Source organism: Schistocerca cancellata, chromosome 12 (assembly GCF_023864275.1).
Source record: "Schistocerca cancellata isolate TAMUIC-IGC-003103 chromosome 12, iqSchCanc2.1, whole genome shotgun sequence".
In the NCBI taxonomy this organism is placed as follows: Eukaryota; Metazoa; Arthropoda; class Insecta; order Orthoptera; family Acrididae; genus Schistocerca; species Schistocerca cancellata.
This window is the reverse complement of record NC_064637.1, coordinates 22,439,866-22,457,266: the sequence shown is the minus strand read 5'-3', so window position 1 is coordinate 22,457,266 and position 17,401 is coordinate 22,439,866. Positions and strand designations below refer to the sequence as shown.

The 17,401-nt window shown below is 41.4% G+C and overlaps 1 protein-coding gene across 3 annotated transcripts in view; it reads right to left on the bottom strand.

Annotated features, from left to right (window-relative positions):
- LOC126109710 (uncharacterized) overlaps nucleotides 1-17,401 on the bottom strand; it is a 268,071-nt gene that overhangs the window by 24,246 nt on the left and 226,424 nt on the right. For all 3 annotated transcript variants that reach the window (XM_049914765.1, XM_049914763.1, XM_049914764.1), the window contains exon 7: nucleotides 5,520-5,744. In XM_049914765.1, coding sequence (XP_049770722.1) covers nucleotides 5,520-5,744 — 225 coding nt within the window. The remainder of the gene's footprint in view (nucleotides 1-5,519; nucleotides 5,745-17,401) is intronic.

Here is a 17,401-nt window from a genome sequence, read left to right as displayed (position 1 = left end):
ACCGCTGCATTTTCATACATTATCCAATGAAGTAAATACAAATTCCATATTGTTCATCTTCGAATGTAGCAGCATATCAAGGTACTATGAAAATCCGACTGGCAAGACTGTTTGGGATGTTTGTCAATGTGGCCAACTCTACGTTCTGAATTTTTTCCCACCTGTGAGAAGCCACGATTGCTAACAGGAACTTTTATGAATTGTGAATCACATGCAGTATTCTCTTCACCATAAGAATAATACGAATATAAACATTTTGCCATGTATTCTTTCATGTTTGCTGCTATCTCATTTAAATCCTGTCTGCCTAATAAACTACGAAACTAGAGTGAGACAACAGCAAACGCGGAAGACTATACATATCATGTCATGTTTATATTCGTATTATTCTTATGTCTAATAGTGATACAGCCAGAAATGAAGCACGGCAGTTGACTAGATTTTTAAATCTAAGATGACTCTAATTTCTGTGCAGAATGTAATGTACTAAAGAGGCGTCTGCAAAGATTTTCAAATGGAGAAAAATTGTCGCTGAACTCTCATTCAGAACACCTTCTATCATACACAGTCTATTATTTGGTTCTTGTTGATCATTATCAAAGAAAGTAGCAGTGTAAATAACAACAAATAGCAGTCTCATGCCATTGTTTTGCTAATGAGACGATTCCTCTCTTTTTTTTTATTGTAAGCGGCAGTACCGCGCACAAAAGCAAGCCATGTCGCGAGCGGTGACAGGTCGTAAACACTCATCATTAGAATGCTACAAACAATGCATGACACAGTACAGTAATGCATTTTCAGCTTAGAGTGGCGTAAACATCTGTAACAAAGAGAACGGCACTTATCAGATCAAAGAAAAATAAGCAATCAATTCAAACCAGACGAAGCACGTGAAAAAGGATGGGTACCCGTATAAATACGGACGGGGTGCCTGACACATAACAATGGCTACCTGGTAAAGCTTAACTGCTAAGCTTACGACTCGAACCAAACTACTGTAGCTGTATCGTCATTCATTCAACCTAAATTGTGTCTCATATTACAATGGACCAACTTTGTTTCGATTTGGCGGTGGGGTCTAAAACTTTTCTCTCGCCTAGAATTTCGAGTCTCAAATTTCAGGTGCGGCTTAGATTCGGGAAAAATTTTATTCCTTGATTTCGAGTCTCATTTTTCATGTGCGGCTTAGATTCGAGTGAATACGGTAGATGTTCAAAATAAGTGAACTGTTTTCTCCTGGTTGCAGTTGAAGTACTTTTGACACCCTTTACCCAAAGAAGTTCTCTCGTGTTACATGAGTGGATGGGGGGGTGGGTGAAGGGGGGAGGGGGAGGGAGAGCGGGGGGGGGGGGGGAGAGGGGTGAGAGAGAGAGAGAGAGAGAGAGAGAGACGGGGGGGGGGGGGAGAATAGGCATTTTTATCACCCTGTATAATTAAACCACTGTACATTACAAGAGGGCAGGGGGGGGGGGGGGAGGAGGGAAGAGAGAATAGGCAATTTTATCACCCTGTATAGTTAAACTACTGTATATTACATTGATATATTAGGTATGTTAAACTGAGTCAACAGCTTTTTTAATTTTCTTTCAGGTATTTGCCAAAGGGAACTTCGATGCAAGATCTTCATTACCAGTGCAAAATAAGCCAATCTACAATCTCAGTATTTGTGAGACAGGTTTTAGATGCCATCTGGTACAACGTTAGACGAGAATGCTTTCCAGACCTCGCCACATATTTTTAGCTGAAGACAGCTTCTGCTTTTTACAAAAATACCAACTTTTCGCACTGCATTGGAGCCAAAAACATATATGAGTGATTGAGCCAACTGGAAGCGGTCCATTGTATTATAATTACAAAACTTTTTCTCAATCTTGCTACCAGCTATGCATGGTGCCCACTACAAATTCGTTTTCGTAGATGAGGGTGCATATGATAGGACTGCTGATTCTACAGTCTTTAAGGATGGTGTTTTTAAGAAAAATATTGGTGAGGACTCCTTAAATATTCTTCTTTCCAGGGTTTCAATGAGCCTATGCCCTTTGTGTCTGTTGGAGAAGAAGGTCTTCGTTTGATTACTGAACTACTTAGACCTTATGCAGGTCAATGTTTGACCATAAAAAAACATGTACACAACTACCATCTCAGTATAGCATGAATGAATATAGAGTGCACATTTGGTATCTTGGCCAAGAAATGGAGAATTTCCCATCAACCATTAAATGCTTATCTTTTTTTGTGAGAATGCATAATAAGAGGTTACTGTGTTTTGCATACCTAACTTTGTCAGCGAACATGACAGTTTGATAACTGAAAATACCTTGTCAGTCAAAGATTTATATCAATCACAGTTCACATATCACATATCAAACACAGTTCATAAAGAAGTTTTGTGATTATTTTATCAGTGAAGCAGGAGCTGTACTTTGGCAAATCAACAGACTCTAAATAAATGAAGTCAACAGCACGACCATTGAAGCAAGAACACGTACCTACTATTTATCATAAATGTAGTGGTATAGTCAGCTTGGTGTTTTAATTTTGTTTCACAACAACATCCACGTGCATTTTAGCAAACAATAAAGAAGCTGCTGCTATTTCAAATATTCATAACATTTTGAATTTTTTCCCCTATTACTACTGAGAAAAAACGAAGGACGTCCTCCTAAGCATAAGGTAGAAGAATTAAGATTATGATTTAAAGAGGTAGAAGTACAAGTATTCTCTTTTATCTGTATTCATAATTATTTCCTTATACTTGCAAGGACTTAAGAATAAATAAAACATTTAAATTCTTACTGAGGTTATTCCTCTCAGCCAAGGACCACTGCTCAAAACCCAGTAGGAATGTACAAATAACTTCATTCCAAGAATTTAGTTTTAATCGCTTATTACTGTAAACTTCAGAACTTGTGTCCCAAATTGTGGGTTGTTGTTCAACGGCACAAATGAAATCTTTGGTATTCAGTTTTGTGTCCAATAACTTCCGGCACTCTTTCAGTGCTCCTTCCACCTTCACGTTTTCGCCTTTTGTCATGTGTACACTTTCACATTTTTGCACAGTGACACACCGCATTTTATTAGACATAATGAAGTAAAAAAGCAGTGTACAAAAATGAGTGCAAGGAAAACAGACTGCTCAACTGGCTAGAACTGATTACTAAAGTAGCCTGAACAGCAAGAGATTTTTGCGCCACCAGTGGCCTAGTATAATAACAGTAGCATCACTGGCGGCGCAGCTGACTACATTGCCTAGCGGCCTAGTGTAATAAGGCCCTTAGGACTAAAGATGGTAGGGAATATGAACTGTGAAACTGAAGCTTCGACCGTATTAGAATGGCCCTCTTCTACCAAGTCAGGTTTATAAGACCAGAATGACCAACCGGTACCACTTGGGTTTTGGATGGGTTGAGCTTTAACCTTATGCCCTGTGCCCATTTTGATACTGCACACAGGTCAGTATTGAGATTCTCAGTTTCTGTCTTCAGGTTTATCAGTTTTGCACCTAGAGACAACTGGAAGCTATCAGTGGTATTTGCAGGCCAAATACATCATTTATGTACAGTGAAAAGAGTATAGGACCTAATACCAAAAGCTGGGGGGATGCCTGAAACTACGTGTCTCCAATGTGACTTTATGGTGCCGTGCATGACACATTGCTGGCATGATGTCTGGTATGAGCAAAACCATTGCACTGCATTGCATTGATAAGAAATTTAGGCTGCTAAGTTTGACAAGTAAAATGTCATAGTTCACAGGATCAAAGGCTTTATGGCGTGTACGAAGCACATTATAACATTACAGGTTGGGATTGATCTATGAGGTCTTGAATATCTTATTTGTATCTGTCAGTTGGTATGGAGAAATTGAGATTTGGGGGATTTCTTTATATAGTTTTGCGTGATTAAGTCCCGATGCTATGCAAAGCTGTCATTTAGTTATGCACTATTTGCGATCTGTTATGTGTTACCTTCTGATAATAAATAATATTTTTTTCTGATTATCTTTAAAATATAATGACGATAAATGTTTGAGATCATTTGGAATAATGTTTTAATAACTGTGTAGATGATGTGACGTTATTCATTTACTCTTTTTTTAAAAAAAAAAGAAAAGGGAGTGTTAATTGTGCATTTATGGATGGTCAGTGTTGGGATCAGTGATTACGATTCCAGAAGTAATTGATCGGACGAAGTTCAATTGCACACAGTCATGTAAGGTGAATTATGATCTTGAAATTGGTTGTAGATGTATGCAGGTCAATTTTGTGACAGGCTAGTAAGCGTCACAAGTGTGTCGCGGTATCAAGACTGCTTTCGCGCTGCCGATGGTTTGCTTTAAACTTGCGAAAATACAATTTACGCGAGTTCTTAATTATCGCGAAAGGGTAGAATATTTGATGAGCCATTGTGGAGGATGTAAGTTTGAATAGAAATATCATTTTCAAAATCCAATATAAATCCTGTTGATCGAAGTAGCCTAGCAACCCAAAAGCACATATGTGGTTATCAGCAGAAACAGTGTACTATTTTTTGTGCACACGTTTACACTCTATATCGAGGTGTGGATGATTTGCGGGCGTGAAATTAGTTTTTTGAAAGCATTCGATTAAATAAAAGGAAAAATATAAAGTAGTTTATTCTTATATTTTGTTATTTCATGAACAGTGATATTTTCTTATAGTGGTGTAGAGCCTTACATATTATTAATATTGTGGCAGACTGGTCGTAAGTGCTCTTGTTACAAGCTGAGTTTTCGGCCTGATTAAGAGTAGCTGATTCCTAAAATGAAGAATAATATCACACTTAAATAACGCTGCATTGAAACCCACCAACTATATTAAGCTAGCTATTCCGGAATCAGGTGATACTGTAGCCGTGTAGTTGTGTGTTGTTGACAACAAATACGTAAACACTAACATAAACATTTCTCATGCTCTGATATCGACGAGGAAAGAAGAGACGACAACAACGACATACACGTATACATACACAAGCGGTATACCTGGCACCTTACAATACAACAGCACAACGGACGTCACGATATAGCACGACAGCCGACTCTTCTACATCCATGGAAAGCTCCATGTCATCAGCCACCTTTATTGCAGCAGATGTTGTACTGCAACGTTTATGGAAGCCTGAATGGTATTCATCAAGTAGGTTGTTTATAGTTAAGTGCTTCGTTAGTTGGTTGTGGGCTTTATATACTCTAAGACTTTGGACAGTGCATGAAGACTGCAGATAGAGTAATTTAGGAATCAGAGACTGCTATGGCAATGTCCTTTTCAGGCAGTCACCCAACAAGTCCCTGTTTGCAGGCCTCTGGGAAAACACTTGTGGCTAAAGAAAAACACTTGTGGCTAAAGAAAAACACTTGTGGCTAAAGAAAAACACTTGTGGCTAAAGAAAAACACTTGTGGCTAAAGAAAAACACTTGTGGCTAAAGACTGATTGAAAACACTTGTGGTTAAAGACTAAATGCAGATATGAGAGAGAGAGAGATTGCAATTTTTAAATTACCTTAGATTAATGAGTCGTCCAGGAAATTTGCCAAATGGTATAGACCAACATACGCTGTCAGCAAGGTGAAGGCGGCAAAGCCCGGACATATCAAGGAAGCATTCTACACCTGGCTCTAGTTTCTGAAATTTTATTGCTCTGAATTCCAATGATCGCAATGCTGGCAGTGCAGATATGTAGCGAATTGCATCTCCACGAAGACAGTCACAGTAGGATATTTTGAGTCTGTAACAAAAATGTAAAACAATACATTATGAGACAGAATTGCTAGTCAGTAATCACTTTCATTCAGGAGGCAAAATTCTTAGCCCTGATGGTAAAACAAACATAAAAGTGCAAGAAACTATCCTAATATTGTGAACTACTAGTTCCTTCCTCAGGGAGGGGTGAGAAAAAGGTTGGGCAAGTGATGATCCAAGTTCTTCTGGGTGTTGTACCACATCGCAATATAAAATACTTCAAAACTGATGTTTACCCTCAATTACGAGGGCTATTCAGAAAGTAGGGAACATTTCCATCTGACGCTGCTAGGCGCATGCCAATCACGTTTATTTTGGTATATGTGTGCTTGGTAGCTCAGTTGGTATCCATCCGTAACAGTGGGAACGACTCTGTGCGTCTGGTTTTTTCGATATTCCAATTTGAAATGTGCGCTGCAATCGAAAATCCTGCCAGTTGTAAGGTGCGGTTTGTGATATGGTTTTTGTTAGCAAAAAACCTAAAACCTATAGAAAATTATTGTGAACTGTTCAAAGTGTAAGGAAACAACGTAATGAGTGAATGTTCCGTCCAGAAATGGTGCATTTGGTTTAAAAATGGCTGGAGCAATATTCATGATGAAGAGAAGAGTGGACGCCCGATCACTGTGACTGATGATCTCGTTGCTAATGCTGATGAGATAATTCATGAAAACCGTCGCTTCACAATAACGGAGCTTTCGCTTTCTTTTCCACAAGTTTCACGCACTTTGTTGTTTGAAATTGTCACTCGAAAGTTGGGCTACCACAAATTTTGTGCACGATGGGTGCCCAAAACAGTTACAGAGTACCATAAAGAATAGTGAATGGTTCCAATGTTGACATTTCTGGAGGCCTACCACAAACATAGTGATTCATTACTGGATCAAATTGTAACAGGTGATGAGACTTGGGTGAAACATGTCAACTGTGAGACAAAATTACAGTCCATAATGGGGGCACACAAGGTCCCCACAAAAACCAAGAAAATGTTTGCAAACCTTATCAGCAACGAAGTTAATGGCGACAATGTTTTGGGATAGGCAATGTGTGCTTCTTATTGGTTTTCTCGAATGTGGAGCAACCATAAATTCTGCCCGGTACTGTCAAAATTTGCACAGCCTTAGAAGAGCAGTTCAAAACAAACGCCGAGGAAAGCTGACATCCAAAATTTTGTTTTTGCACGACAATGCCCGACCTCATATGGCAAACTGCACTGAAGAACTTCTTAATTCATTCAAATGGGAAATTTTCCCTCATCCGCTCTACAGCCCCAATCTTGCACCAAGTAACTTCCACTTGTTTCTCAAGATGAAGAACTGGCTTGCAACGCAGCGTTTTGATGACGATGCGGAACTCCAGGCAGGCGTGACTGGCGAAGTCTCAGGTGGCAGAATTTTATGACAAAGGTCTTTCAAAGATCGTCCACCGCTATGATGAATGGCTCAATGTGTTTGGTAACTATGTGGAAAAGTAGTATGTTAGTTGCTCTTTCAGATGTGTATAATAAAATGTATTTCTTGTACTCAGTTTTTTTTTTAATACCAAAACGTTCCCTACTTTCTGAATAGCCCTTGTACAATAGCCCCTCTCAGGCAACCCCAAAGAGGGCCATTGTAACATGGTCAAAACATCGGTTTTACAATGAGTGACAAAAGTCGTGAGGTACCTCCTAATATTGTTTCAGGCCTCCTCCTACCCGGCATAATGCAGCAACCTGACATGGCACAGTCTCAACAAGTTGTTGGAAGCCCCTGCAAAAACAGTGAGCAATGCTACCTCTATAGCTGTCAGTAATTGAGAAGGTGTTGCCAGCGCAGGGTTTTGTGCACGAACTGACCTCTCGAATAAGTACCACAAATGCTCAATGGGATTCATGTTGGGCAATGTGGGTGCTCAAACCGCTCACTCAAGTTGTCCAGAATATTCTTTAAAATACGAGGGCATTTCAATAAGTAATGCAACACATTTTTTTTTCTGAAACAGGGGTTGTTTTATTCAGCATTGAAATACACCAGGTTATTCCCCAATCTTTTAGCTACACAACACTATTTTCAACGTAATCTCCATTCAATGCTACGGCCTTACGCCACCTTGAAATGAGGGCCTGTATGCCTGCACGGTACCATTCCACTGGTCGATGTCGGAGCCAACGTCATACTGCATCAATAACTTCTTCATCATCCGCGTAGTGCCTCCCACGGATTGCGTCCTTCATTGGGCCGAACATATGGAAATCCGACGGTGCGAGATCGGGGCTGTAGGGTGCCTGAGGAAGAACAGTCCACTGAAGTTTTGTGAGCTCCTCTCGGGTGCGAAGACTTGTGTGAGGTCTTGCGTTGTCGTGAAGAAGGAGAAATTCGTTCAGATTTTTGTGCCTACGAACACGCTGAAGTCGTTTCTTCAATTTCTGAAGAGTAGCACACTACACTTCAGAGTTGATCGTTTGACCGTGGGGAAGGACATCGAACAGAATAACCCCTTCAGCGTCCCAGAAGACTGTAACCGTGACTTTACCAGCTGAGGGTATGGCTTTAAACTTTTTCTTGGTAGGGGAGTGGGTGTGGCGCCACTCCATTGATTGCCGTTTTGTTTCAGGTTCGAAGTGATGAACCCATGTTTCATCGCCTGTAACAATCTTTGACAAGAAATTGTCACCCTCAGCCACATGAGGACCAAGCAATTCCGCACAGATGGTTCTCCTTTGCTCTTTATGGTGTTCGGTTAGACAACGAGGGACCCAGCGGGATCAAACCTTTGAATATCCCAACTGGTGAACAATTATGACAGCACTACCAACAGAGATGTCAAGTTGAGCACTGAGTTGTTTGATGGTGATCCGTCGATCATCTCGAACGAGTGTGTTCGCACGCTCCGCCATTGCAGGAGTTACAGCTGTGCACGGCCGGCCCGCACGCGGGAGATCAGACAGTCTTGCTTGACCTTGCGGCGATGATGACACATGCTTTGCCCAACGACTCACCGTGCTTTTGTCCACTGCCAGATCACCGCAGACATTCTGCAAGCGCCTATGAATATCTGAGATGCCCTGGTTTTCCGCCAAAAGAAACTCGATCACTGCCCGTTGTTTGCAACACACATCCGTTACAGACGCCATTTTAACAGCTCCGTACAGCGCTGCCACCAGTCGGAAGTCAATGAAACTATACGAGACGAAGCGGGAATGTTTGAAACTATTCCACAAGAAATTTCCGGTTTTTTCAACCAAAATTGGCCGAGAAAAAAAAGTGTTGCATTACTTATTGAACTGCCCTCGTAATTGTGACACGGTGACATCCATAAGAATTCCATCCTTGTTTCAAATCGTGAAGTTCATAAATGGCTGCAAACGGTTTCCAAGTAGCCGAACATAACCTTCTCCAGTCAATGATTAGTTCAGTTGGAGCAGAGGACCTAGTCCATTACAAGCAGACGCAGCCCACACTGTTATGGTGCCACCACCAGTTTGCACTGTTGACAACTTGGGTCCATGACTTCATTGGGTCTGTGTCACACTCTAACCCAACAGATATCTTTTATGAACTGAAATCAGGACATCAGACCAGGCCACGGCTTTCCAGTCATCTAGGGTCCAACGGATACGGAGAGTCACTGTAGGCGATGATGTGGCGTTAGCAAAGGCACTCGTGTCGGTTGTCTGCTGCCGCAGACCGTCAGTGCCGAATTTTGCCACAATGTCCTAATGGATATGTTCATCGTACATCCCACATTGATTTCTGTGGTTATTTCATGCAGACTTTTGTTACCTTAGTGTAAAGTATGCGATACAAAATCGAGAAGGATTTTAATTATTATGGCACCTGTTACAGAGGCCTATGTAGTAATGTCAGGATGGGAAAGATTCACAGGAACAGCAGGTCACTCAGACCCCAGAATGAGAGTAGCTAGGACGAGGTGGAGCCATGTTGGATAGGTACTAGAGAGCACTGGAGGTCAAAGATAGCACATTTGTAAGCACGATGCCAGTGTGAAGATGATAAGGACAGCTGCATCAGCAGCAAGAGAAATGAAACGAGTAGTGTAATTAAGAACTTGGACGGGAAGTAGATGGTAGGAAACTAAAGGGATGAGAGGGTGAGGGTGGGGTGGAGGTTGATGCTGACAAATTAAAAAGCAATAAAGAAAGTAATTAAATCGTACAAAGGAAGTAAAAAAAAAAATATTAGGATTGTGCATAAGTTCATGGCATTTTTCCTTAAGTTTAATTAACACAACAGATACACACAACAGAGACTTTACTCATCAATAAAATATTCTCCTTCACTATTTACAACGGTCTGTTAATGCTGGGACAACTTTTCAATTCAGCTACTGTAGAAATACGTGGTTTTGAGGAAAAGAACTCGCTGAGCCGTGCTTGGAGCATATTTTCATCTGGAAAGGAAGTTCCTTGAATGTTGTTCAATAGGGAGTGCAAAAGGTAAAAATCTGAGGGTGTAAGATAAGCAAATACTGTGAATGTACAATGACATCCCATCCCAACTTCTGTATTATGTTTTCTAACAAAGAGATAGAGGGGCTGGCCAGTACTTACCTCAGCTCAGTACAGCCGATAGATACACATAAAACAGAACCGAAAATTTACATTCCTAGCTTTCGGAACAAATGTTCCTTCATCAGGGAGGAGAGAGGGGAAAGAAAGGGAAGAAGGGAAAGGAGATTCAGTTACTCACAACCCAGGCTATGAAGCAACAGGGAAAGGAAAATAGGGAGCGTAGCAAGGATGGAGGCATGGTTGTCAGAGGGAAGCCAAAGATATTCTACTGTAAGTACTGTGCCAGCTTCAAACCAAAGAGGATGCATACAGAAGTAAAGAGGTATATAGTATAAAGATAAACACAACTATCTTTATATCTTTATCTTTATACTATATACCTCTTTACTTCTGTATGCATCCTCTTTGGTTTGAAGCTGGCACAGTACTTACAGTAGAATATCTTTGGCTTCCCTCTGACAACCATGCCTCCATCCTTGCTACGCTCCCTATTTTCCTTTCCCTGTTGCTTCATAGCCTGGGTTGTGAGTAACTGAATCTCCTTTCCCTTCTTCCCTTTCTTTCCCCTCTCTCCTCACTGATGAAGGAACATTTGTTCCGAAAGCTAGGAATGTAAATTTTCGGTTCTGTTTTATGTGTATCTATCGGCTGTACTGAGCTGAGGTAAGTACTGGCCAGCCCCTCTATCTCTTTGTTAGTATTTGTTTCACATCTTTATATGAGATTTTCCATTAATCATTTAGTATTATGTTTTCTGTCAGTCTAGCAGAATGCGTGTAGCATATCATGGAGTAGCATCAATTCACGCAGTATTCCTGGTCGCTGTTCTTGCATTGCATCTAAAAGGTGTCTCATTTGTTGACAGTAAACATCAGCAGTAGCAGTTACACCTTGGGGAAGCAATTCATAGTATGCCACACCATCACTGTTCTGCCAGACGTACACTATGTGATCAAAAGTATCCGGACACCTGGCTGAAAATGGCTTACAAGTTCGTGGCGCCCTCCATCGGTAATGCTGGAATTCATTATGGTGTTGGCCCACCCTTAGCCTTGATGACAGCTTCCACTCTCACAGGCATACGTTCAATCTGGTGCTGGAAGGTTTCGTGGGGAATGGCAGCCCATTCTTCACAGAGTGCTGTACTGAGGAGAGGTATCAATGTCGGTCGATGTGGCCTGGCTCGAAGTCGGCGTTCGAAAACATCCCAAATGTGTTCTATTGATTCAGGCCAGGACTCTGTATAGGCCAGTCCATTACAGGGATGTTATTGTTGTGCATCCAATCCCCCACAGGCTGTGCATTATGAACAGGTGCTCAATGGTGTTGGAAGATGCAATCGCCATCCCCGAATTGCTCTTCCACAGTGGGAAGCAAGAAAATGCTTAAGACATCAGTGTAGGTCTGTGGTGTGATATTCCCATGCAAAACAACAAGGGGTGCAAGGCCCTTCCACGAAAAACACGACCACACCATAACACAACTGCTTCCAAATTTTACTGTTGGCACTACACCCAGTGGCAGATAAAGTTCACCGGGCATTTGCCATACCCATACCATGCCAATGGATCACCACATTGTGTACCGTGATTCGTCACTCCAAACAACATTTTTCCACTGTTCAATTGTCCAATGTTTATGCTCCTGACACAAAGCGAGGTGTCGTTTGGCATTTACCCGTATGATGTGTGGCTTACGAGCAGCCACTCGACCACAAAATCCACGTTTTCCCACCTCCCGCCTAATTGTCTTAGCACTTGCAGTGGATCCTGATGCAATTTGGAATTCCTGTGTGATGGTCTGGATAAAGGTCTGCCTATTACACATTATGGCCCCGTCAACTGTCGGCGGTCTCTCTCAGTCAACAGACGAGGTCAGCCTGTACACTTTTGTGCTGTACGTGTCCCTTGACATTTCCACTTCACTATCACATCGGAAACACTGGACCTAGGGATGTTTAGGAGTGTGGAAATCTTGCTTACAGACGTATGACCCAAGTGACACCCACTCACCTGACCACGTTCAAAGTTTCGTGAGTTCTGTGGAGTGCCCCATTTTGCTCTCTCACGATGTCTAATGACTACTGAGGTCGCTGGTGTGGAGTACCTGGCAGTAGGTGGCAGCACAACGCACCTAATATGAAAAACCTGGGGGTGTCCAGATACTTTTGATCACATAGTGTATAACACTATCTCATGTGGATGCCCCCAGATCTTTGCACAAGGAATTGCTGCCTTTCTTTTCCTTGTACTAGCATACAGACACCATTTCTCGTCACCAGTTATGATACAGGGTAGGATTGGTCTGTGTTGTACAGAAGCCAACTGGTGATGTGCAAGCACAGATGCACATATGACCAGCTGCTGAAATTTGTGATTTTGGCTTAAAGCATGTGGTACCTATACACCCAATTTTTGAATCTTCCCTATTGAATGCAAATTTCAGAAGATGGTGGAATGATCACAGTGCATCAAATGTACCAGTCTCAAATACATTGATGCAGATCATTGTGGATTAACCCTGAAGGCCTTGCTGCACCTGAAGAGTCACTAATGTCAGAACGAACCTTCTCAAAACAAGAAAACCATTTTATCACAGTGCTCCATCTAGTGGCACTATCCCCATTTATGGAACAACTGTTTCTCGCTGCCTCTGCTGCCATCACCTCTTTGTTGAACTCAAACAGAAGAATATGTCAGAAATCTTCTGATTTCTCCACTTGACACTCCATTTTCTAGCGTCCAAGCTTGGCCCACTATCTCCAAATGACAAAATATAAACTCAAATAGCAACAGTGAACTAATGACTTCACAGAGTCTTCCTGGTCGTTATTCTCTGACTGCATCTGTAAGACATCCCAGTTGTTGACTAGAAACTCGTAGCAACCGGAATGCGGATATGCAAAACAAAAGCACTATGAACTTGTGCACCAACCTAATATACAGTGACAATGATGTACAATAATAATAGTCAAAGGACTGAAAGAGGGGCAGTGAGCATTATCAGACCCTAAGGAACACTAAATCCAAAATTAAATTCACGAGAGTATGATATAGTCTTTTGAGATTAGAGCAGGGGTGCGACAGAGCAATGGTGTTTCATCACTGTTATTCAACGTGCTATTAGACAGATATGCCTGTCAATGAGAAAATAACTGAAGATCCAGAGAACTAATAAACCAATCTGGCTAGGAAACAAAACTGAAGGAATAGATAGTGGCCGTGTGGCAGTCACAGACGATCTCACAATGGTCACTGATGACACAGAAACTGCAATAATGTAAAATGAGGTCCTGAAAGTGAAGTTTGAAAATACAAGACTACTGATCACCTTCAAGAAAACAGGATACCTGTCAAACTGTAAAGACCGTGACAAAATATGCCAAATCCAGAGCATTCACAAATAAAAGTATCTCTGAGAGATGATACAGGCAAATGGCACTCAGGAAGGACCTCGTGAACAGAAAAATCAAAAGATGACTAGGGCATTCTGGAAGACTGGAAACATTTACAATGAATCATGCCTATCCAGTAATGTAAAAATGATATACCCTCATGCTGCAAGAGCTGACAACACTTAATGTACCCAGGAACGTTACTGAAAATGATTGTTTTGATAATCTAAGTATTACAGTGCGGCACTCCGTCTTCAGGTCACAAGTGGCCCATCGGGACCATCCGACCGCCGTGTCATCGTCAGTTGAGGATGCGGATAGGAGGGGCATGTGGTCAGCACACAGCTCTCCCGGTCGTTATGATGGTTTTCTTTGACCGGAGCCACTACTATTCGGTCGAATAGCTCCTCAATTGGCATCACGAGGCTGAGTGCACCCCGAAAAATGGCAAGAGCACATGGCGGCTGGATGGTCACCCATCCAAGTACCGGCCATGCCCGACAGCGCTTAACTTCGGTGATCTCACGGGAACCGGTGTATCCACTGCAGCAAGGCCGTTGCCAAGTATTACTGTGTGGAGAACAATAATGTCGCATTAGGTTCAAATATCTGAACATGGTAAACTCACCAGTCGATGTTACTGTGACACTGTCCCCCTTCACCGTGTGCCTTTTTCCAGGCTTCCGTTCGGCTACGACTCTACTTTTACGGACGATAATACGCGACCGCGTCGAACGGCGCAGGTATAGGAGCTCTCAGAATGAGAGGATGTTTGGCAAATGGACTGGCCAGCCCATTGCCCCAATGAGATACATTGGGGAGATGTGTTGCAGCGTATCCACATGCATCAACAACCACCCAGCACTTGTCAACTGTTCTGGTGGGGGAACAGAACGCCCTCCCACACCAACTCCTTACCAACCTTCTGGCCAGCAGGAGTGCCCGTTGCATATCGTGCACTGCCATCTGTGGTGATCACACACCCTAGTAAGGATCGTGTCCTATGTTTTGTAATGACCAGGAGACCATCATAAATCACAGTGATTTCAGTGTAACTACTGTCTTTGAATAAAAGTGTAATGTCTGTTTGTCTCATTGTGTATTTCTGTCAGTTACCTTTTGCATTGCACTGTAGTAATTCTTTCTACGTACAATCCAAGTTTCATCAAGCTATGTTTATTTGGCAGCTACTTTTGTCCTTTAAGATTTGCACACCAGTGTAATAATTATTATATTTTGAAATAAATATTGTCAGTGTTCTGTTTCCCCACCAGAAACATTTGTGCAATACGAGTTCTGTGCTGTGATTGGCTGAGTGAAGGAAACCAAAGTAGTGGTACACGATATTGCAACTTTCGGAAAGTTTGTATTTCATATTTATATACAAGTTTTGACGGAAGGAGAGGAGTTTGTATAGGGGTCGGAGAGTAGATTGTATAAGATTTGCAGACGACGTGGTTGTAATGGTAGAGAGTACAAGAGAGATGGAACAAATGTTAGATGACCTAAACACAATATTAGAAGAATATTTAAATGCCATATGAAAATAGGGGGGAGGGAACAGAGCAAGTGAATAACTTCAATTACTTGGGAAGTGTAATAATGGACGATACGTATTGCTCGACGGAAATTAGAAAAAGAATTGCAATGGCGAAAGAAGGATTCAAGAGGAAACAGAAATTACTTTGCGGACCACTAAACAAAGATCTGAGGAAAAGACTTGCCAAATGTTACATCTGGAGCATTGCACCGTATGGTGCAGAGACCTGGACATTGAGGAAGGAAGATGAAAGAAGACTGGAGGCACTAGAGATGTAGATATGGAGAAGAATGGAAAAAGTGAAGTGGGAAGACCGAGTAATGAATGTAGTAGTATTAAGAAGGGTTGGAGAAGATAGAAACATGCTGAAAGTTATCAGAAAGAGAAAACAGAACTGGACTGGACATCGTGAATGTACGCTTTCCCGGCGTATACAGCTGGCGAAGAGTTCTCGGGCTTCCAGCCGGGTGGCGGTGTCTTCAAACTGCGACGTTTCGACGAGTGACATACTCGTCATCTTCACCGAAACGTCGCAGTTTGAAGACACCGCCACCCAGCTGGACTGGACATTGTTTGAAGAGTGATTGTTTATTGGAGGAAGGAATAGAAGGAATGGTGGAAGGAAAAAGAGGAAGAGGAAAAAGAAGATATCAAATGCTGGACAAATGAAAAGACTGGCTATGGACAGACAAAAGTAGAAAAGGCTTAACCCATGACAAGACCTGCTGTAAGACAGAATACCACACTACTACTACTACTACTATTCCTCAAATTTCCACTGTTTCAATGCACAGGTGCATTAAAGATCCCTAGAAAACACAATGTTCGAAGTTACAATTTCAGTGAAACTGAATCGGCCCACTACCGTGAATTCAGTGGAAAATTATTTACATGAGAAAGAAGCAACTTTGGGGAATCTGATTAACATTTTACCTCCAGCCACAAACATCCATGCCTGTGTTTATTGATAATGAAGTTCAGTTTCGAATTTTTTCATCCTGCAGCTGGCTATTTGTCAGCTTGTGATGTAATCAGGTCCAACACCTTACCTGCACCTACGAATACCGTGGGTATCGAAAACAGCAGTAGAAAATAAAACTCTATATAAATTAATCATCAACATGAACAATATAAACTTGAGTTCTGCATTTATTTGGTATGAATTAAATAATTCTGATAACCGTAATTTAAAACGAAATTATATAACATTTATGCTACAACTTGTAATAATATTCTCTTTATCTTCCATATTTTTTACATAACATTTACACAAAAGAAAATAATTTGTTTACTAATAAGATGAATCTTATTACTCTCTGTTGTTCTTATAATTATTAATTTGTATCCATACATATTACAAAAGTGTATGTATGTATGTGTGCATGTCCCACATCATCTCCTAAACCATCGGACAGATTTAAATCAAACTTGGTACACATATTCCTTAATGTCAGGCAGTAATTACTTTGGGGGTAAGCTAGGGTGACCAGACAACACATTTTTAACAGGACTGTCCTTCCCCCCCCCCCCCCCCCCCCTCCTCCTCAATCTGTGTTCCATTGTCCCACAAAATATTGAACAGCATGCCAAATGTCCTGTTTGTTCATAATCAGCATTAACCTTATCTTTCTTGCTTCATTTTGTGTTTTTATTAATTTTTATGTCAATTTAGTATCACAGACATAGTTTTTTAATATTTTCGTGAGTCTTACTTTGTCTTGTATGCAAAAGTGAAATAAAGAAGCTTATTTTGGTCACGGGATGAAGAGAGGTGCGAACAGAAGATTTTACATCCTCATGCTCACTGCCAGTGACTTATGCATGAGCTTCACAATTTATATCGATTATTTACTGCTGCAGAAATGACAGACGGAAATAACAAGTTTTCGTTAAAGAATGTTGTAGGATTATCAATGTTCAACTCCATTTGTAGTTATGAATTAACTGTTCACTGTTACATGACATAAATTTGCAGTAGATGCAACTGACACGATGTCTTTGGATTGTTACAGACAACAATGAGAAGTAGGTAGCAGTTTCAGCACTGGGTTCGGCAGCTTTGGTGCACCCCACTGACTGCTGTTTGGTGTGTGTGAAACTAAGTTGTGCCCATTAATCTGGGGAAAAGAAATTGTTCTTTCTCAAATACAATGAAAGAAGAGATCCCTTTCTTGATGGAAACCACGAGTATAGAGG